The sequence below is a fragment of the Drosophila yakuba genome, chromosome 2R, assembly GCF_016746365.2.
Source record: "Drosophila yakuba strain Tai18E2 chromosome 2R, Prin_Dyak_Tai18E2_2.1, whole genome shotgun sequence".
Lineage (NCBI taxonomy): Eukaryota > Metazoa > Arthropoda > Insecta > Diptera > Drosophilidae > Drosophila > Drosophila yakuba.
Genome location: NC_052528.2, coordinates 11,065,332 through 11,085,794, shown reverse-complemented (window position 1 = coordinate 11,085,794; position 20,463 = coordinate 11,065,332). Strand labels below are relative to the sequence as shown.

At 44.2% G+C, this 20,463-nt stretch overlaps 7 protein-coding genes across 9 annotated transcripts in view; 5 read left to right on the top strand and 2 right to left on the bottom strand.

The window, feature by feature from the left end:
• Positions 1 to 9,085, top strand: part of LOC6530088 (neogenin) — a 34,770-nt gene extending 25,685 nt beyond the window's left edge. The window contains exons 2-10 of one of the 3 annotated variants that reach the window (XM_015196520.3): positions 1,999 to 3,201; positions 4,261 to 4,468; positions 4,902 to 5,184; positions 5,250 to 5,459; positions 5,524 to 6,854; positions 6,913 to 7,157; positions 7,218 to 7,398; positions 8,049 to 8,182; positions 8,260 to 9,085. In XM_015196520.3, coding sequence (XP_015052006.1) covers positions 1,999 to 3,201; positions 4,261 to 4,468; positions 4,902 to 5,184; positions 5,250 to 5,459; positions 5,524 to 6,854; positions 6,913 to 7,157; positions 7,218 to 7,398; positions 8,049 to 8,182; positions 8,260 to 8,489 — 4,025 coding nt within the window. In that variant the 3' untranslated portion in view covers positions 8,490 to 9,085. Of the gene's footprint in view, positions 1 to 1,998; positions 3,202 to 3,807; positions 4,469 to 4,901; positions 5,185 to 5,249; positions 5,460 to 5,523; positions 6,855 to 6,912; positions 7,158 to 7,217; positions 7,399 to 8,048; positions 8,183 to 8,259 lie in introns of all 3 variants that reach the window. The other 2 variants (XM_015196519.3, XM_002090998.4) reach the window with 2 other exon arrangements.
• LOC26535891 lies at positions 7,427 to 8,019 on the top strand. The gene has a single exon (XM_015197446.3). The coding sequence runs from the start codon at positions 7,541 to 7,543 to the stop codon at positions 7,952 to 7,954; it is 414 nt and encodes a 137-aa protein (XP_015052932.1). The 5' UTR covers positions 7,427 to 7,540; the 3' UTR covers positions 7,955 to 8,019.
• A 500-nt stretch (positions 9,086 to 9,585) lies between the features above and the next one.
• LOC6530087 lies at positions 9,586 to 10,548 on the bottom strand. The gene is made up of 3 exons (XM_002090997.2): positions 10,034 to 10,548; positions 9,792 to 9,959; positions 9,586 to 9,735 (listed from the first exon to the last, which is right to left on the bottom strand). The coding sequence occupies exons 1-3, from the start codon at positions 10,262 to 10,264 to the stop codon at positions 9,586 to 9,588; spliced, it is 549 nt and encodes a 182-aa protein (XP_002091033.1). The 5' UTR covers positions 10,265 to 10,548.
• A 593-nt stretch (positions 10,549 to 11,141) lies between these two features.
• LOC6530086 (probable cytochrome P450 301a1, mitochondrial) lies at positions 11,142 to 14,159 on the top strand. Its single transcript, XM_002090996.4, has 7 exons — positions 11,142 to 11,723; positions 12,275 to 12,425; positions 12,573 to 12,685; positions 12,740 to 12,933; positions 13,005 to 13,206; positions 13,263 to 13,428; positions 13,486 to 14,159. The coding sequence occupies exons 1-7, from the start codon at positions 11,458 to 11,460 to the stop codon at positions 14,053 to 14,055; spliced, it is 1,662 nt and encodes a 553-aa protein (XP_002091032.1). The 5' UTR covers positions 11,142 to 11,457; the 3' UTR covers positions 14,056 to 14,159.
• On the bottom strand, positions 14,056 to 14,937 carry LOC6530085 (adenylate kinase isoenzyme 6 homolog). The gene is made up of 3 exons (XM_002090995.4): positions 14,771 to 14,937; positions 14,556 to 14,707; positions 14,056 to 14,497 (listed from the first exon to the last, which is right to left on the bottom strand). Exons 1-3 carry the CDS (start codon positions 14,814 to 14,816, stop codon positions 14,168 to 14,170), a joined length of 528 nt encoding a protein of 175 aa, XP_002091031.1. The 5' UTR covers positions 14,817 to 14,937; the 3' UTR covers positions 14,056 to 14,167.
• A 501-nt stretch (positions 14,938 to 15,438) lies between these two features.
• LOC6530084 (protein stand still) lies at positions 15,439 to 17,170 on the top strand. The gene is made up of 4 exons (XM_002090994.4): positions 15,439 to 15,751; positions 15,826 to 16,098; positions 16,264 to 16,344; positions 16,512 to 17,170. The coding sequence occupies exons 1-4, from the start codon at positions 15,539 to 15,541 to the stop codon at positions 16,935 to 16,937; spliced, it is 993 nt and encodes a 330-aa protein (XP_002091030.1). The 5' UTR covers positions 15,439 to 15,538; the 3' UTR covers positions 16,938 to 17,170.
• A 74-nt stretch (positions 17,171 to 17,244) lies between these two features.
• LOC6530083 (H(+)/Cl(-) exchange transporter 7) lies at positions 17,245 to 20,459 on the top strand. The gene is made up of 9 exons (XM_002090993.4): positions 17,245 to 17,560; positions 17,673 to 17,777; positions 17,861 to 18,062; positions 18,170 to 19,144; positions 19,205 to 19,374; positions 19,426 to 19,812; positions 19,875 to 20,033; positions 20,087 to 20,170; positions 20,234 to 20,459. The coding sequence occupies exons 1-9, from the start codon at positions 17,315 to 17,317 to the stop codon at positions 20,354 to 20,356; spliced, it is 2,451 nt and encodes an 816-aa protein (XP_002091029.1). The 5' UTR covers positions 17,245 to 17,314; the 3' UTR covers positions 20,357 to 20,459.
• Positions 20,460 to 20,463: the final 4 nt, after the last annotated feature.

Here is a 20,463-nt window from a genome sequence, read left to right as displayed (position 1 = left end):
TTAAAAATTCCTCATATGAATATATTGCAACCCCGTGGCCAAAATGCGGGTATGTTTCTCGAAATTGAGTTGCATAAAAAATGCAGAAAAAAAGGGGTGAAAAGTGCAGGTAGCAGTTCAGCTGCAGCTGTCTGAAAGTATATTCACTGAATTCAAGATTTTATGCAGCTCACCTTGACAGTTGACGGGGGTTAAAAGAGCTATACATATATAACAGGGTTTATATGGTACATTATATAGATCAATTACGCACCCATTTCTTGTCTTTATGCCTGCATGTTTGTCTTAACAGCTCCTAAAAGCTGGCCATAAACAAAAGCAGGCATATCGAAGGGAGAGAGGGGGAAAATGCTTTAAAAAGCACAATTTCATCAAGTGAAATGTGCAAGGAAATAAAAAAGAGTTGAGGTTCTGCTCCATCAAACCAAGACCCCAAAAGCAATAACCGTAAAAGCCACACGTTGAGTCTGAAATACTCGAATAAAATGTGAAATACAAGGAACACTGAAGTGGAGGCACCACCAGGTCCGTTAAGTAGTTTACCCTAATAGAGTTGAGTCGAGTTAATATGGAAGCCCAAACCCACTGCACAGGGTTCGCATAACTTCGCTCCAACTTTGCCTTAGAATTGCAGGCCACTTGGTGGAACAGGATGAGTAGAGAGGCGGAAGAAGAGCGAATAAATGACAGGCATACTTCTGTGAAATTCCTGGCAAAAGGCGTAAGTTCACGGGCGGTCAGCGGGAATATGGAAATGTGATTCTGATCCGCAGGGGAAACAGTCCGGCAGTCCAGCGAAGGTGCAGTCTGGATCCTAAAGGCCGAGTCCTGAGTCCTAAGGCCCGACTCCTCGCACACTAAATTGCAATGAAATGTAATGTGTAATTCATGACGCAAAAGTCGCTTGTACAGCTGAATAAATCTCGTAAATTAAGTCATCATTCCAGCGGCATTTAACTCACGCTTCTGTTCGTCGAAACTCGATGTCTAATTAAGGTTGTTCCCATTTATATATAATTTATTTCGTCCAGTGATGACTCAAAAAATGTCTATCCAGGCTTTTAGCATTGCTGCATTATTTAGCTCGAATAAAGATTATCGCTGAATATTTACACAGCTCGAAAATATGTGTTTAAAATAAAGTTAGGGCATTGAAAATCGTGTATGTACACTATGTCCTATAATCCAGATAAATTAGAACCAAATAAATATAATTTTTTAATGCCAGTTCTTGGCTAATAATCTAAGCTTTTAATAGCTAAAAGTACTAGCTCTTGCAGCCTGTCTGTATCACCTTTATCCTCGGCATCTAAGCCTTTGAGGATATCAGGCAAGGAGCCCCTTGCGTTACCCGATTTTTCTTTCAGCCATGTTGGGTTATTCATTGGCAGGTCCTGCCACCCTCTCATGCTCCTCCATCCCGTCGAGCCCAGCCAAAGTGGAAATGCAAATATTTGCGTGCCTCCGGCGACCCCTTTGCAATTTCCTCAGACTCTGCCCCTGCCTCTGGAGCTGCATGCCTTCGAGAGAGAGTTGGCCTTTGTAGCCTCAATTATTCAGCCATGTTTACAAGTTGACAGATTGCAGAAGCTGCCGTTCCTCGAGTGGAGGCACACTCCGGTAAACTGGGGGCGTCCGACTTGAGCCGCAGCACAAACCCCAATCGACTGTGCCCACGCCACTGGGAAAAAAATGTAGTATTCTAGTTCCATAAGGCATTGGGTAACATTGTTTAGAATTGTATAAAAGCTGTAGGACTACATCATTCAATTTGGATTGTTTCAGTCTTGAATAGAGTAGCTATATATAAACAATATAATATGCATATTAATTGAACGTATATATACATATAACGTATAACGTACATAATTCCATAGTAAATGGTCAAGCAACAAAACAATATTTTAGAAGAGTTCATTTATGCTTTCTATAATATATTCTAGCACCTTTTTTCTGGCAGTGCATTAATATCAACCACTCTGGCACTCTTCTTTGCAGCGCTTTCGTTCACCTTGGAGCCACAGGATGCCGTAGTGCCCGAGGGCCACTCCGTGCTGCTCCAGTGTGCGGGCACTGCATCCGCGGGACGCGCAGGCAAGGGCAAGACCAGCTCGCCCAGCTCAGTAAGCATCCGGTGGCGAGGACCTGATGGACAGGACCTGGTCATCGTGGGCGACACGTTCCGCACGCAACTGAAGAATGGATCACTCTACATCAGCTCCGTCGAGGAGAATCGTGGCCTGACGGGTGCCTACCAGTGCCTGTTGACGGCCGAGGGCGTGGGCAGTATACTCAGTCGACCCGCACTGGTGGCCATTGCTCGGCAGCCAGATCTGAATCAGGACTTCCTGGAAACCTACCTGCTGCCAGGTCAGACGGCCTACTTCCGTTGCATGCTGGGCGAGGCCAACTGGCAGGAGGGCGTTAAGCACTCGGTGCAGTGGCTCAAGGACGACCTGCCTCTGCCCGTTGACAAGTTGCGCATGGTGGTGCTGCCCAACGGAGCGCTGGAGATCGACGAAGTGGGCCCATCGGATCGAGGTGCCTACCAGTGCAACGTGACATCGGGCAGTTCCTCCCGGCTAAGCAGCAAAACGAACTTGAACATCAAGAAGCCCAGTGACCCGGGTGCCGAGAATTCAGTGGCCCCATCTTTCCTTGTGGGACCTTCACCCAAAACCGTACGGGAGGGCGACACCGTCACCCTGGACTGTGTGGCCAACGGAGTGCCAAAGCCGCAGATTAAGTGGCTGCGAAATGGCATGGATCTGGACTTTAACGACCTGGACTCGCGTTTCTCCATCGTTGGAACAGGCTCACTGCAAATCTCCAGTGCCGAGGACATTGATTCTGGGAACTACCAGTGCCGCGCCAGCAATACGGTGGATTCGCTCGATGCTCAGGCCACGGTGCAGGTGCAGGAACCACCGAAGTTCATCAAGGCGCCCAAGGATACCACGGCCCACGAGAAGGACGAACCGGAACTGAAGTGCGATATCTGGGGAAAGCCAAAGCCCGTTATTAGGTGGCTTAAGAACGGAGACCTCATAACGCCCAATGACTACATGCAACTGGTGGACGGGCACAATCTGAAGATCCTCGGACTCCTGAACTCCGATGCTGGGATGTTCCAGTGCGTGGGCACCAATGCCGCCGGCAGTGTCCATGCTGCAGCTCGTCTGCGTGTTGTTCCGCAAGGAGGTGAGTGGAATTTCTGGAGATGTAGCCAAAGTAGAACTAGCTCGGTGTCCAGTATTTGTGCAGCTTAAACAATTGGCGCCTCTTGAAGGCCTGTAAATTGACCCAATGAAATTCAATGCCGAAACCCCAGCTCCCCCTGCCTCACTTTGTTGTACAAATATCCTTTCATTCATCCTGCTTTTGTAAAATAATTTCCTATGCGTCTATGTGTGTATTGTTTGTATAGTGGTAAATTACATTACTCGATTATTTTGTCTTAAAATATGAAAATCTCTTTTGTGTGTGTTCGACAATTGTAACACTCTTAATAAAGTTTTGTACTCTTTGTTTATATGGTTTTAAAGTTGGTTTAAATAGGTTTAAACCATTTAAACAGTCAATCGGCTTAAGTGAAGTGAATAAATTATTTATTGAGCACACAAGCGAGATTTCAGTACACATTATCAATATTTAACCATATGAAATGAATTTTATTTATTTCGAATATAATTTATTAACTTATTGTTTAATTTGTTTGTTCTTTTATTTCCTTTATCCTCGCCTCATTTCCATTTAATATCACCCCAATCACAACCATCCAACCACTAACAAATCCCACTCCCAAAGTGAAAATCAAAAAACGAAAATCCCAAGGCCACTCCACCAAATCCCTCCAGACCTTTGACAATCTGACCAAGCGTCGCAAACCCTTCAATTCGGGTGAGCAACTGCGAACCAAGTCCGGCGGCAGTTTTCCTTTTCCGGACGAGGACGATGACCTAGACGACGATGACGATGGTACGACACGACTACGGATGCCTTCCGGAAAGCTTCCCAAATTTGAGCAACCGCTCAACGACCGCAGATTCAATATACTAAACGCGGGGAGTGCTTTGCCGCTGGAGAACCAGTCCAAAAGTTACGAGGACGACGACGACGACTATGACGAAGACGATCCAGCTAAGGAGGCCCTGCTGGAGGCCTACAAGCAGGGCGAGGACGCACAGAAAATACTGGACTCCTGGCAGCCGGCCAAGAGCAAGAAATCCCAGCAGCAAAAACAATCCCCTGCTTCCCCAGATTCCCCCGAACAGGATCCGAGTGTTCCGCATCCAGGTGCCAAGCCGTTGGACAGCGGACTCCAGGCTCGATTGCCCAGCCAGCCGCGCGATCTTGTTGCCCAGATAGTGAAGTCCCGATTTGTGACCCTTAGCTGGGTGGAGCCACTCCAAAACGCCGGCGATGTGGTCTACTACACGGTATACTACAAGATGAACAACAGCGAGAGGTGAGTGGCGGGAAATCATTGCATTACCCACATAATTATCATCCGCTCCATTAGTCAGCAATTAGCAGAGATTAACCCTGTTTGCATAGATAGCCAATCGCCTAACGGCTTCACCTCCTCAGCGAAGCGGAAATGACTTTGCTTTCGATTGAATCCAACTTTCTGTCTGGCTTCCATCCTGTGGCCATTTCCGGACCGCCCTTAAACAAAGTGTTTAAGTGTGAAATGTAAATGAGATAGAAGAATTTTGAACTTCAGTTCTGTTAGAAAAATTAAGTTCTTTATTAGAGTATACATCCGAAAAATTTGATGTCATATGGCTTATAAGCAAAATAGAATTCTATTGAGAATTAAAGATCACATATTTTTAATCATTGAATCTAATCACAATAATATGGAAAATTAATAACTTAATGTTTTTTAACTATTTTAGGGAGCAAAAAATGGTTACCAAGTCGCATGACGATCAACAAGTCAATATTCAATCGCTGCTGCCCGGCAGAACCTATCAATTCCGAGTGGAAGCCAATACCAATTTCGGTAGCGGCGCATCTTCTGCTCCACTAGAAGTTAGTACGCAACCCGAGGTGAACATAGCAGGTCCACCACGCAACTTTGAAGGATATGCCCGCAGTCACAAGGAAATCTACGTCAAATGGGAAGAGCCCACGGTTACCAATGGAGAGATACTCAAGTATCGAGTCTACTATTCCGAGGTGAGATACACCAAACTAAAAATACTATAAACATAAAGCTTAAATTCCGACCTTCTTACTTACAGAACGACAGTGGTGCTGACTTATATCACGATAGTACTGCTCTGGAAGCCATTCTTAACGAGTTGCGTCCCAACACGGATTACGTGATTTCAGTAGTGCCTTTTAATCGAAACGGAATGGGGGACTCCTCAGCAGAGATCCGTGTGAAGACGTTTTCCTCGACGCCGTCGGAACCCCCAAATAATGTTACTCTGGAAGTGACCAGCTCCAGCGTAAGTAGATATGCAAATATGAAGTCCAAATACATTTTACTTATTAATATTGTTTCCAAAATAGTCCATAACCGTCCACTGGGAGCCGCCTGCAGAGGAAGATCGCAATGGCCAGATTACGGGCTACAAGATTCGCTATCGCAAGTTGAAGGATGCTCCCCAGGTGAAGAGTACTCCTGCCAATATTCGTTACTTTGAGTTGAGCAACTTGGACCGCAATGCCGAGTACCAGGTGAAGATTGCTGCAATGACTGTGAACGGATCGGGACCTTTCACAGAATGGTATCGTACGAACACCTTGGAAAACGATCTAGACGAGACCCAAGTTCCGGGCAAACCCATTTGGATAAGCATTCACCCTGGAGCCAACAATATTGCGCTACATTGGGGTCCCCCGCAGCACCCGGAAATCAAGATACGCAACTACGTGCTGGGCTGGGGCCGTGGAATTCCCGATGAGAACACCATCGAGCTAAAGGAGACTGAGCGCTATCATGTACTCAAGAATCTAGAGTCAAATATGGATTATGTGGTGTCGCTGAGGGCTAGAAATGTTAAGGGCGATGGTCCGCCTATTTATGACAACATTAAGACACGCGACGAGGAGCCTGTGGACGCGCCGACTCCTCTAGAGGTTCCAGTGGGTCTGCGAGCCATCACCATGTCCAGCTCCTCGATTGTGGTCTACTGGATTGACACGATGCTGAACAAAAATCAGCATGTAACCGACAATCGCCACTATACGGTTAGCTATGGCATCACGGGATCCAATCGCTATCGCTACCACAATACCACGGATCTCAACTGCATGATTAATGATCTGCGACCCAATACGCAGTACGAGTTTGCAGTTAAGGTGGTCAAAGGACGCAGAGAGTCCTCCTGGTCGATGTCTGTGTTGAATAGCACGTATCAGAATGTACCGGTTACACCGCCTCGTGAGGTTACTGTGCGCTTGGATGAGTTGAATCCGCCCACTGTGATCGTGCAGTGGATCCCTCCGAAACATACTCTTGGTCAGATTACCGGGTACAATATCTACTACACCACCGACACCACGAAGAGAGATCGCGACTGGGCAGTTGAAGCATTTGCCGGCGAGGAAACTATGCTCATGCTACCCAATCTGAAGCCTTACACCACCTACTACTTTAAGGTTCAGGCCAGAACCACCAAGGGGACTAATAATGCTCCTTTCTCGGCTCTGGTATCATACACCACAAGTGCAGCCGTCACCATGCAGGAGCCCGACACCATAGCCAAGGGAATCGACAACGAGAAGCTGCTGTACATTATTATAGCAGCTACTGCTGTAGTGTTACTTGTAGTGCTCTTGGGCGTCCTATTGCTATGCCGACGTAAGCCCCAATCTTCTCCAGAACACACAAAGAAGAGGTGGGTTTCTCTTAACCATATCTTCAACATTCCCTAACTTATCTTGATGCATTTGCAGCTACCAAAAGAACAATGTGGGCGTGCCCAAACCACCAGACCTATGGATACACCACGATCAAATGGAGCTGAAAAACATAGACAAGGGCTTGCACACAGTGACACCCGTCTGCAGCGATGCCGCCTCGAGCAGTGGTGCCCTCACCCTGCCACGATCCGTGGTGCACAGTGAATACGAGGTGGAGACGCCAGTGCCAGGTCATGCCAATTCCCTGGACAAGCGGTCCTACGTGCCAGGATACATGAGTGAGTTACAGCTAACTCTTCGTAAGGTGACTGAAAATAAAATCCACTTTTTTTCAACAGCCACTTCAATGAACGGAACGATGGAGCGACCTCAGTACCCGCGCACCCAATATAGCCACCAAAATCGATCCCACATGACCATGGAGGCTGGTCTCTCGCAGCAGAGTCTCACCCAGCCGCAGAGCAACTCGATGGCTCAGACCCCAGAGCATCCTTATGGAGGCTACGATGCCAACTTTTGGTAAGAAAAGTGGGCGGTGCTTTAGTTGGGTTTTTTTAGTTATCAGCTCTCCCATTGGCATGTGAACACATTTCGGAGATAGAAATTCTACAAAATTCCCCCAGTTTCTGATCTACGCTGCAAAGAAGACCAAGCTACGAGAATGTGCTCGAGGACGCGTTGGGGACGGATCGATCCCAATTTGCAGGTGAACTTGGTGCATGGATCGTCGAGCAGGGTAATCAAGCTTGACAAGAAAACGCTGCCACGGCGTGTCGAGCAGCAGCTCCTGCTAATGGCTTCGCCGTCACCGTTCCTCAATTTCATGAACAAATTCCGCTTGGATGAGATCCTGATTAACCATCAGTACAAGGGCGTCTACAGCATGCGCACCGCGGCCACCATCACCGAGTTGGCCACCTACACGTGGAACGTGATGTCTGTCTCCGATCGCCAGCCGTACATCCGGTTGGCCCGCTTGGCGCAGCAAATTCAGCATTCGCGGAAGCTGCGCTTTCTGGGCCACAACGGTCGGTCGGTGAACAAGAGGAGTCTTCAATGTCCTATTATTGTTTAAACCAGTCTTGGTTTTTGTTTAGTAGCACCCAAAAGTTTTGAATAAATATAAATTCTCCCATTAAATAGTATCCTATTTTGCATATATTTTACAGCAACGCGGGCAACGCGGCTGCAGGCAATGGCTGTGTGTCCACCATTGAAAGTTCTAAGCGTGGCCATCCTCTAAAGAGCTTCAGTGTGCCGGGTCCACCACCCACTGGCGGTGCCACACCCGTTAACAAGCATAGTGAGTATTTGTAACAGCCCAATTAGAAATCGACTTGAAATGATGTACAATGACTAATCGTAATGATTGCTCTTCAGCTCCTGCCGTCACAATACGTCCACAAAACCAATCGCCCTACAAGAAACCATCATTCTCGGCTGCCACGCCCAATCGGCTTCAAGGCGGTGGCTCGGTAGTGCACTCAACCGATGAGATTCAAAGACTTGCCCCCAGCACATCCACCGAGGAGCTTAACCAGGAAATGGCCAATCTGGAGGGCCTCATGAAGGATCTGAGCGCAATCACGGCCAACGAGTTCGAGTGTTAACACTGAAGCCGCCTTACTAATGTCCGGCTGGCTGAAAGTATTAGTCGTCAAACAGTGGATGTTAATTGTTTTTTAGTTTCTGTTTTATTTAATTAATTTAACTCGAATTTGTGAATTGCAGTGAACCGACTTGAATTGTGTTCCCCTCCAGAGAGGTCCGTTTAGTTTAAGTTAATCAAATGTGCGATATATTAATGACCGGAAAGAATTGTAAATACGAACGACGCCGCCATATAAATTTTTAAGTCTAGATACACACATTCATACCTATAAATATAAATTAGGCATAGTTAATTATCAAATAAGAAGAGTGTAAAAACGGGGACAGAAAACAAAGTAAGAAATTAGACGAACATTGTCTATTGTGCAGGACCGGTTCTGTCTCTAAACTGTCACACGACATTTCATATTTATCAATCTGCATCATCTTAATTTAATCCGCAAACGAGAGCGGATAGTCTAAGTCTACATACATATGCCATTCTATATTCATATGCAAGCAGCATCTTAGCTAAGTTTCATACTAGTAAAGACCCTAAGAACGTACTTTTATGCTATTATAACCCAATCAAACAATCAAAATCATTCTATCTAGACTTGTCCCCAAAAGTGTTCTTCTATTTTGTTTGTCCATTCATACGCATGAGTTTGATACGTGCCATTTAATGATTTGACGCCAATCCAACACAACTACTTAAGCTATAAAGTCAAGGTCTAGACTAAGCCAGCAAAGCATTTACGATTTAAACTATACTATTATCAAAAGGTGGTATTGCATTGTCTGTTATACCACATAGGGAGTAATTAAACTTTTTTAAAAGATTTTGATGTGTTCAAAGTTTTTATTGCCAAGAAAGTTTACTGTTTTTATGCGTTGTTCACCAAAAACACTGTATCTGACATTGCTTTGCACAACCATCTCATTAAACTCAGCAAAACATTTCAAAAAACGCCAATGCATAAGAAAGGCATTCGCGAATTGTGAAATTTTTATTGTATTGAACGTAAATTTGTAATCAAAAGAAAATTGCTAAATATATAAAAAATATGTGAAAAGAAGTCTCGTTTTGCTTGATTTTTAATAGTTAGACAAATTTTATTCTGCTCTCTCAAAGAACATTGTTACCTGTACCCTCCAAACTTTGTATGTTGCAAATCGAAGTTGTATTTTATAGACGCCTTGCGGTAGAGGCAAATTCTTGAGGAAATCATCGGAAAACTCCAGGTTATCAATAATAATGTCGTGCTATATGGGTGTAAAAATAAGTCATCTTTACTGCACTTCGTTTATCTTTAACTTACGTTGTATGGACATGAGTGATTTAAATTTGATCGCGTCATAATGGCATTCATAACGAGTCCTTGAAACGACAAAACATTCGAGTTTTCTAATAGCTGGCAGAGATCTGTGCTGACATTGTACAAAAACGGACGAAATCCATTGTAGCGGCGGTAAATGGACCAATTAATCTGGGACAGATTTCGAGCACATTACAAATGAAAGTGAAAATAAGACTATGTAGTTTGAAACCATATTAACTCACCCAACTGTTGTCTATGGGCAGTTCAGACAGCTTTACATATATGTCGGCTCCAACGCGACCTCTTCCCAATAAATTAAGTTTACATTTCTTAAAATCTGCATACGAATCATTGTAGGACTCGCACAGCATATTGGTAAATCGGGACTTCGACCTGCACTCGATTCTTAAACTCAAGCTGCACAAAATAGCAGCGGTGATTAGGAGCAATCTCCTGGATACAAGTGCCATCATTTTTGCAAATGGACTATATGTTGCAATAGCGGCTATTTTTTGGTTCAATACTAATGTTTATTAATAATTGAAAATCATTAGCTACAACTCATTGATTTCGTAATTCGTTTGTCAAATAATGTTGTTATAATTAGCGTGTAATGATTTGTAATGAGCATTATGGCAAACAAGTTGATTTTCTCCACCCACAAAGAAAACGGTAATTTTAAACGTAAATATTATTTTGATTTCCAGATTAATTCAAGCGTTTCATCTTAAGCTTGCTGTATACTTTTGGGCTTATCTTGAATATAGCCTTTTGATTATTGGATGGCATTTGATTATCGGGATAACGAATGCTTAGCCTAAGTTATAGTCACTATTAGTGGCGAAAGTTGGTTGGGCTCTTTAAGCAGAAATTTTAACGTTCTTACCATTTTTTTAGTGTATTCTTTATCGGTGTAAATATACATATATAGCATTTGTCTCAAGGCAATAAATAAGCTCCGCAGCGAGAGATTGCTTCGTCGGCGGTTGAACGCGGCTTATTTGATTTTCGTTCGCACGTGTCAGGCCGCACACGCCTATCCCAGTTATTGTTTACACTGAGCGACGGGAGGGAAACTGCCTGACCCGCAGGTCAGGAAATTATGCACCTCTGGAGTACAACAATGCAAACAAACATTTTTCAATAAATGCACTGCCCTTTACAGTGATTCCTATGTCTTCAACAAATATAGAGCAAACAATCATTTTGTCACTTTGCTTCCATCAAGAGGTTATTATAATCGTTAGTTAACGTAAATACTTTATTTTATAGTATCTGCTTAACATAAAGACAAAACAAATACCTAGAAGCAATAAGATATGGTAATTGGTTTTAAGGTTGGTTTTAAAGTTCAAAACATCCTCTACAGAATATGCGAAACAATTGTTTACATTTCAACAGTTCTTAAAGCAAGCCGCCAATTGTTAAGAGCACTTTCTCTTTTAAAACAGCCAAGAGAATCAGCTCGAAACGTAAACGCAGCTTGTTTGGATCGTCGGAGCTTCAGCTGCCAGTAGTTTGTGCCAGGCAGCCGTTCAGTGTGGAACTTGATTGCGGCTCCCGCTAGAAGCCAGTTTCGTTGCCCCGCGGAGATCAGTGTGTCAACGTCAACAAAAGACAATTGGAAATCGAGGCTTACGACCAGTGAAATCTGATTTGAATTTAAATGAACAATCTGTCGCTGAAAGCTTGGCGTTCCACAGCCTCCTGTGTCCCCAGCCTTCGACCATGTGTGCCGAGGATCGTTGGTGCAGGTTCCAGCCGCTTGGGGAGCCGCGAAAGCTCCACGGGCGTGGCAACATGTCCGCATCTGGCGGATTCGGAGGAGCCCAGTGCACCGCGAATACACTCCACTTCCGAGTGGCAAAACGCTCTGCCCTACAATCAGATTCCCGGCCCTAAGCCCATTCCTATTCTGGGCAATACCTGGAGGTAATAAAACGAAAACCCATCATCACAAAAACGAAAGACTCAAGACACGAACTGACTCGCTTTCTCCAAGCTAACTGCAATTGCAATAAAACCAAACACTATCCATTTCACTTGACCCAAATAACTTGGCCAGCTTGTTCAACACTTATTGAATTAATCATGATCATGATGTTCGTTTATTTGCTTGGATTTTGTGCAAAAAACACGCAACCCCGACTAGTTTTTATCCCAATTTGTACAAATTATGTATGCTAACTAAATATTTATGGGGAACTTGAGTTTGACTAACGATTCTTGTTAAATGTGCGTGTGGGATTCCGTCAATTTACACCTGTCCAATCCCAAACTCTAAGTTACAATCCGTTCGATGGCACGTCATCCAGTAAATTAGCGTTCAATTAGCGCTAAATTCAAGGTCGCCCTAATAACGTGTGAAGTTTTGCTGCATGCTGACGAATTTTGCTCACAAATCATATTTTTGCGCCTTTGGAACGAAGTCAATGCATCTTTCATTGTCGTGGAGAGTTTGTTTAACCTTGACTATTCCATAGACTGATGCCAATAATTGGTCAATACACCATCTCCGATGTGGCCAAAATATCATCGCTGCTGCACGATCGTTATGGCAGAATTGTGCGTTTTGGAGGTCTCATAGGACGGCCCGATCTTTTGTTCATCTACGATGCCGACGAAATTGAAAAGGTAAGCTTTAAGACACGCCAGCGGCTTGGGACTTTCCGCATGACCAACGAACCACGAAGGCACCAAGCCATTACACACATTTCTGGCACCGTATAAATGGCGTTCAGTTGTCGGATATTAAGCTAAAGCAATTTGATGAATTTCCAGTGCTATCGAAGCGAGGGACCCACCCCGTTCCGTCCCTCGATGCCCAGTTTGGTTAAATACAAGAGTGTGGTGCGCAAGGATTTCTTTGGGGAGCTGGGCGGCGTGGTCGGAGTGTAAGTGGAATCGCCATATTTGCTCAGCTTGTAATTTATTCTACCTTAATTCAGCCACGGAGAGCCTTGGCGGGAGTTCCGTTCGCGTGTCCAGAAGCCGGTGCTGCAGTTGTCCACCATTCGCCGGTATCTACAGCCCCTGGAGGTTATCACCGAGGACTTCCTGGTGCGCTGCGAAAACCTGTTGGATGAAAACCAAGAGCTGCCCGAAGATTTCGACAATGAGATTCACAAGTGGTCGCTGGAATGTAATTATTCCTCGTGAATATTTATTTAAATATTTATTCACAACTCACAATGTTGATTGTTTAATCATTAGGCATTGGTCGCGTGGCCCTGGACACTCGCTTGGGCTGTCTGGAATCGAATCTGAAGCCGGATTCGGAGCCCCAGCAAATCATTGACGCAGCCAAGTATGCCCTGCGCAACGTGGCCACTTTGGAGCTGAAAGCTCCCTACTGGAGATACTTTCCCACGCCCCTGTGGACGCGCTACGTGAAGAACATGAACTTCTTTGTGGGGTAAAGACAACTTTAAAACATTTGATTAACAAAAAATAACTGTTATGGCACTGCAGTGTCTGCATGAAGTACATTCAGAGTGCCACCGAAAGACTAAAGACCCAAGATCCCAGTCTGCGTGCCGGCGAGCCCTCGCTGGTGGAGAAGGTGATCCTCTCGCAGAAGGACGAAAAAATAGCCACCATAATGGCGCTTGATTTGATTCTTGTCGGAATAGATACGGTCAGATATGATAAATAGAAAAGAACATAGCAATTCCAACTGATATGTATTTTGCAGATATCCATGGCAGTTTGTTCCATGTTGTACCAACTGGCCACTCGTCCGGTGGAGCAGCAAAAGGTTCACGAGGAATTAAAGCGACTGCTTCCGGATCCAAACACACCGCTCACAATCGCGTTGCTGGATCAGATGCACCACCTGAAAGGCTTCATCAAGGAGGTGTTCCGCATGTACAGCACGGTGATTGGAAACGGACGAACTCTCATGGAGGACAGTGTAATCTGTGGCTACCAGGTGCCCAAGGGAGTGCAGGCGGTCTTTCCGACTATTGTCACCGGTAATATGGAGGAGTACGTCACGGATGCAGCCACTTTCAGGCCCGAAAGATGGCTGAAACCACAGCATGGTGGAACTCCGGGCAAACTTCATCCGTTCGCCTCGCTGCCTTACGGCTATGGAGCTCGGATGTGTCTGGGTCGTCGATTCGCCGATCTGGAGATGCAAATACTGCTGGCCAAGCTACTGCGAAACTACAAATTGGAGTACAACCACAAGCCATTGGATTACGCAGTCACTTTCATGTATGCGCCGGATGGACCGCTTCGCTTTAAGATGACACGAGTTTAATTTGTAGACTTAAGATTTCGATTTTATACACACTGTTGTAAATAATAGGCACTTTACAAACAAACGTTTAAGCGTTTATACATAAGATTATAATACACTACCAATCGCCCGTTTATTTTCTTTTCCACATGCGATACCAGTTTTTGACAGTTTTTAAGCTTATATGGGCGTCTGCCTTCGTCTCGCCCTTCAGTTCGAATACTATATCCGATTTGTAGGAATCGCGGGCCTCTTCCAATATGGTTCCGAATATTTCGCACTGAATATTGGATGTCAGTTTCTTTTCGTTGTAGTTGCGATCCTTCAGACGATCGTAGAGCGTTGTATTGGGACAGGTGACCACGAAGACGGCTTGAAACCAGCGCTCTGGAAAGAAATCGCAGCCATGATATTCGACGACGTTGCCGCCCTTGGCCATTAGGGGCTCCAAGTGATCCATCAGCTAAATAGTTCCACATATATGTATATTAAATATATTGGGGAATACAAATGTGTTATACTTTTTCTTCGTCCAGAATGGGACAATCGTACTCCTCGTCATATTCCTCAACAAAATTGTTCTCCTTCGCGATTTTGGAGCAGTCTAGCCACTCAAACTGGAGTTCGGATGCTATACGTTCGCATAAATACGATTTCCCCGCTCCAGGAGTTCCTAAAATTAGGAAGTATGTAAAACGTAGAAACTTCAATGTTTTAAAGGGGCAGCAAAACCCACCGGTTATTAAAATATTGGGCTTGGCATCTGCTTCTGGCTCCGACATATCGATTGCTAATCAGTTAGATATATTTAAGATCAGATATAATCAGTTTTATTTTGGCTTTTTATAAAGTTCAACACGTGAGGCACAAAAGTTGTTTATATTTTAGAACCGGAGCTGCCAACTTTCTTTCATTTGTGCACCTCGTAGAGATGCCACCATATTTCACAGCCAGACTAGAGCTGCCAGACTGTTAGCCCGCGTATTTTTTAACCTTGCCTTGGCGCAAAATGACTATATATGTACTTTTATTTAAAAAACAAGTGAGATACACATAATCCAATATAATACTTATTTAATGATTTAAATCTTTAAACAATTTTAATAAATTATATTATACACAACAAGATTGATTTGATTTCCCTAATAAAGAGAAATGTATTCATCAGCCTACATATATGTCCATTTCGAAAAAAATTCAATGAAAAAAAGTATTTGATCCGTTTAAGCTATTCTTTAGAGCAATTAAAAGATAAATATTACGTCGCAATCTATTTTATAACACTTAAAATAGTGCCAACCTTATACGTACACAGGGGCCTTTTTGTATTCTTTTTGTCTATCTTCGTTTCGCCAAGAACCGTTGCTTTTGCTTAATTCTCTCTTCCTTTCCCTTTCATACCTTGCGAGGAGAGAATCTGTATCTCTTCCTCTGCTTTGACGTTCCTCCTTTCGTCTTAGTTCTCGAAAGCTAGCAGGTTCATTCCCATTTCTGAAACTAAAAAATGTCCGCGAACTTGGACAGTTCGGACGAAAAGATGGAGCTGAAAAACGATCCGGAGAAGCGCCAGCATGTGCCCTACATCCTGAACGGAGAACTATATCGCATCGAGAACCAGGTGGGCGACAATGTTACGGTCAAGTGCTGCTACTGTCCGCCGGATCGGATTTATCGCGGCAGTGTCCGCTCCACCGGGAATTTCCACATGCACATAAAGGTAGGGACTTCAACCATTGGCTTTGGGTAATTGGAAGCTTTAAAATGTTTTTTTTTTTATAATCTCCGGCGCAGAGACGTCATAGTTCGTTGCTGGGCAAACTTTATGAAATGAAGGTGGCGGCCCTGGCGGAACGCCGTGATCGGATCATGAATAACCGACGCTTTAATAAGCCGCGCAAGAAGACGCCGGTCCCAGTTGCAACCGCAAGTACAGCTGCGCATAGCGATTCCGGAGTGTTTGTGGATTTGCAAGCTTCTTCTCCGGCGGGAAACGAAAGCCACGAGCTGAAGATCAAAACGGTGTTCCAGCGCCACAAGCAAGAGCAGGAGGGAGCCACCCGCAAGGTATGTTTGCCGTGGGCAGGAGCGAGATGTCGGCATCTCTCACCTTACCATTAACCGTTAGAATCGAACCGTATTCATACATACACTGTATCTGTTCGGATGGCGAAATAGCTCAATGAACGTTTGGACATGTATTGGTGAGCTCATATCTCTATTTCTTTCCAGTCCGGAGATTCCACTTCAGATAACGGCGTCAAAGCGAATCTACCAAATATCCCCAAGAACCTAGGAGTTGTCGTTCAAAACGTAAGTTCTCCAAATAGGTACAGTCCTTCACTCGCTAAAGATTTTAAATACACATAGATTTTTTATAGTACAAATTATGATCTTCATGTGTTGGACATATATAAATACGAATATAGCAAAGAATTAATCAGCAAGAATTAACATTCACTTAACTTGGATTTTTTCAGGTATCAAACATCTCGCTGGAAACACTGCCCTCTGGTTCGACTCCTGCCAGTGTCTCCCTTCTGGGTCGTCCCGTCAAGCCTGAGCAAGGTAGTGGTTCCCTATTCCTGTCTGATCAGCCGGCTGCCATTGATTTGAGCCAGATTCCACCAGTGCAGGGCGAGAGTAAATCTAGTGGATCGCTGGCTTCATCGATGGAGGACGTGTCCATGGAGTACTCACGCTCTCAGACCCTCTCACAGTCGCTGTCCATGGCCCACTTCTTGGAGCAGCCTCAGCGGGACGTGCTGCAGCGCCTGGAGCGCTCAATGGCCCAAATAAGCCAGGAGTTGCACTGCCGCAACCGCATCGAGCACAACCGAATGCTGTTGGAGGCGGCAAAGTTCAAGTATCTGAATCCGAATTTTCAGTTTGAGCCCAATCTCTAAGTGGGTCATTGAAAAAGTCAGCTAGACTGCGTTCCAGATTCTGAATCTAAACCAAATCCTAAAACTTTTAAAAACAACCATTCCACTGATATGGACTAAGCAGTACTAAATATAATTGTAAACTTAGAGATTCGTTAAGTTAAGTTTCCGATTTAGGACAACTCTAAAAACGGTTATATTTTGCATTCCACATCCATTTCAATAAAGTATCTCTAAAGGTTTGTTTTCAAAAACATCTGTAAAAAAATACTTAATGTACGCGCCATTGAGATTTTGGTATTTCTCAGATGCCCGCGAATGGTTACTCTAGTTTGGCTTTTGTTCTGTTGCTTTTTAATGTTTGTTATCGGTCATTTGTGTTATTATTGTTTTAAATAATGGACGATAGGAAGGCACTGATTGCCTTAAATGACGAATTAAGTGCTGATGAAGATCCAATCTTGCTCCCTAGGGAGGCAGGTCAAGCTTCCAAAGCTGTGCAGGATTTCGGACGCTACCAAAGCGAAGAACCATCAACTAGTGCCGCCGCAGGTAGAGTTGCGCCGCATATTTCGGGGAATAACCACTTTTTGGATGATGATCAGCCGCCGCTATTGGGCGACAATTCATTGCCTCCCAATGTTGTGAGTATCCATGTAACTAATGTGATTTAATTAAAATGAATCATCGTTGTTGAGCGGGCTTATCTTTAGCCACTCATATTAATTTTATTACCTTACGCGCTTTGTTTTTAAGCCAATTAATGGAAGTGCAGGCAGCTCGAATAGGAATATCAACAGCAGCGAGCCCATCTTCCACCTAAGATCCCGCACAGCAGCCGCATCCACTCCCAATTACGAGGTACGTACATACATATGTACATATGTACCCATATGGGGCGGAGTTTGAACCGATACGATTATCTAAAACGTATGCACTTACAGAGCTTGGACTACGAAGTATGCGAGAACACGCTCTTCCAGGATGAGCAGCGAAAAAGGCTAACAGAGCGCTTCTCTCTGCGCAAGGACATCATAAGATGGATCATTTTTATACAGATTGGCATTATCACCGCATTGATAGCCTGCACTATAGATATTATAATCGAAGAGCTGTCGGAACGGAAGTACACCTTTCTCTACAATTGTATGTCGTTTAGTTTGATTTTTTTGATAAATGTAGCTTAAATCAATTTGAATCTATTTTATGGAATTTTTTAATCTATTAATGCATACTTATTGTTGTACTTTCAGCTGTTAAGAAAAATGTACCCCTAAGCGATGCGGCCGATGGATCTGATCTGCTGATTCCCTATCTTTACTGGCTTCTCTTCAGCATTTTGCCTGTGGCCTTTGGAGCCGCCATGGTCACCTACATTGAGCCCATAACCGCCGGTAGTGGTATTCCACAGGTGAAGAGCTACCTGAACGGCGTTAAAATACCGCGAATCGTAAGGATTAAAACGCTGGCTGTGAAGGCCATCGGAGTAATAACCTCAGTGGTGGGTGGGTTGGCCGGAGGAAAGGAGGGTCCAATGATACATGCTGGAGCTGTGGTCGCCGCCGGAATTTCACAGGGCAAAAGCACCACGTTTGTGAAGGATTTTCGCATATTTAAGGCCTTCCGGGATGATCACGAGAAAAGAGATTTCGTTCTTGGAGGCGGAGCTGCCGGAGTTTCAGCTGCTTTTGGAGCTCCCATTGGAGGCATGCTATTTTCTTTGGAGGAAGCGGCCAGCTTTTGGAACCAGAATCTTATTTGGCGCACCTTGGTGGCCTCCATTATCAGTGTATTCACCTTGAACATCGTCTTATCAGCTTACCATGGCCTAAACGATTTCACGTTCACGGGTCTCTTTAACTTGGGAAAGTTTGATACGCCCTTGAAATTCGACTACTTTGAGCTGCCAATCTTCATGTTACTGGGAGTAACTGGTGGATTACTTGGAGCCGCCTGGAACTCTCTAAATACCAAAATCAATAAATTTCGGAAGCGCTTCATCCCCTGGAAAATCGGAAAAGTTATCGAAGCTGTTGTAGTAGCAATGATGGGCGTAACTTTGGCTTGTCTGATGATCTACTTTATTAACGATTGTCGGCCACTGGGCAACGATCCGACCAACAATCCTGTACAGCTCTTCTGCGAGGACAACGAATACAATGCCGTGGCTGCCCTGTGGTTTCAAACGCCAGAGGCTACAGTCAGATCCTTGTTCCACGATCCTCCAGGTGAGAATTTAAAATATTTTGTTTTTAATTATTTTAATGGTTTTTGTTTTGGTTTCTTAGGATCCCATAAGATCCTCACGCTAGCCCTGTTTACAGTTGTGTACTATGTATTATCCTGCGCCACTTTTGGGCTCAATGTCTCCTTGGGCGTGTTCATCCCAACTGCCCTGGTCGGCGCAGCATGGGGTCGTCTTTTAGCCATGCTAACTTACTATGCATTTCCACAAGCGGTATGCCATGTCAGCCATGCCATTACCAATACACTAATCCACTATTTTCAGGAGTTCCTGCATCCCGGAAAATATGCTCTAATTGGAGCTGCAGCTAACTTGGGTGGAGTGCTTCGGATGACCATTAGCTTATCAGTTATTTTGATGGAAACCACTGGCGTGGAGACTTCCTTCTTCTTTCCTCTTATCATTGCACTTATCAGCGCCAAGTGGGTGGGTGACTACTTCAACGAGGGCATCTATGATACACAGATCCAAGTAAATCATGTGCCAATGCTGACCTGGGAGCCATTACCACAATACAAGGGACTGACAGCTCGCGAAATCCTAAGTAGTCCTGTGGTCTGCATCAAGCTTCGCGATTCCGCTCATTACATATACCAGATGCTCAAGAAATGCGACCACAACGGATTTCCCGTGGTCGATGATGTGAGCGGGGTAAGATCAAAGAAATTTCGTATAACTTCATATTCTGAGAATTTAACATTGCAATCTCGCAGGATCGGCGATCGGAGGGTCGCGTTTGTGGCATCATCTTGCGCTCGCAACTGATAGTTATTTTGCTTAAATCCCTGTATGTGGAAAACAAACGATTCTGGCTGCCAGAAACTTCTATCCAGACTTTCAGAGACGTCTATCCACGTTATCCATCAATCAAGGTATTGAGCTGGCTAAAATATTCTTAACGAAAATATTTAAAGTCCCATTCCAGAGTGTTCGGAAGCTAGATAATAAAATCAATTACACTGTGGACTTATCCATGTTTATGAATCCATCACCTATTCGAGTCAATCCGGTGAGTAATGTTGAATTTTTGAAACATCCAAAAGCACTGTTTAATTATCAAAATTATTCCTAGCACGATTCGGTGCCTAGGATTTTTCAGATTTTCCGCGCTTTGGGATTACGTCATTTGTTGGTCATCAACAATGAGAATCGCATTGCTGGCATTATAACGAGGAGGGATTTTATTTACAAATAACTTTGCATCCAATGCAATTTTACGAATATTTATAGAATGCCAATAGTCTAATCAAATTGATTCCAAATATTTTTAAATAAATATTTTTTATGAAATAATTCCATTCA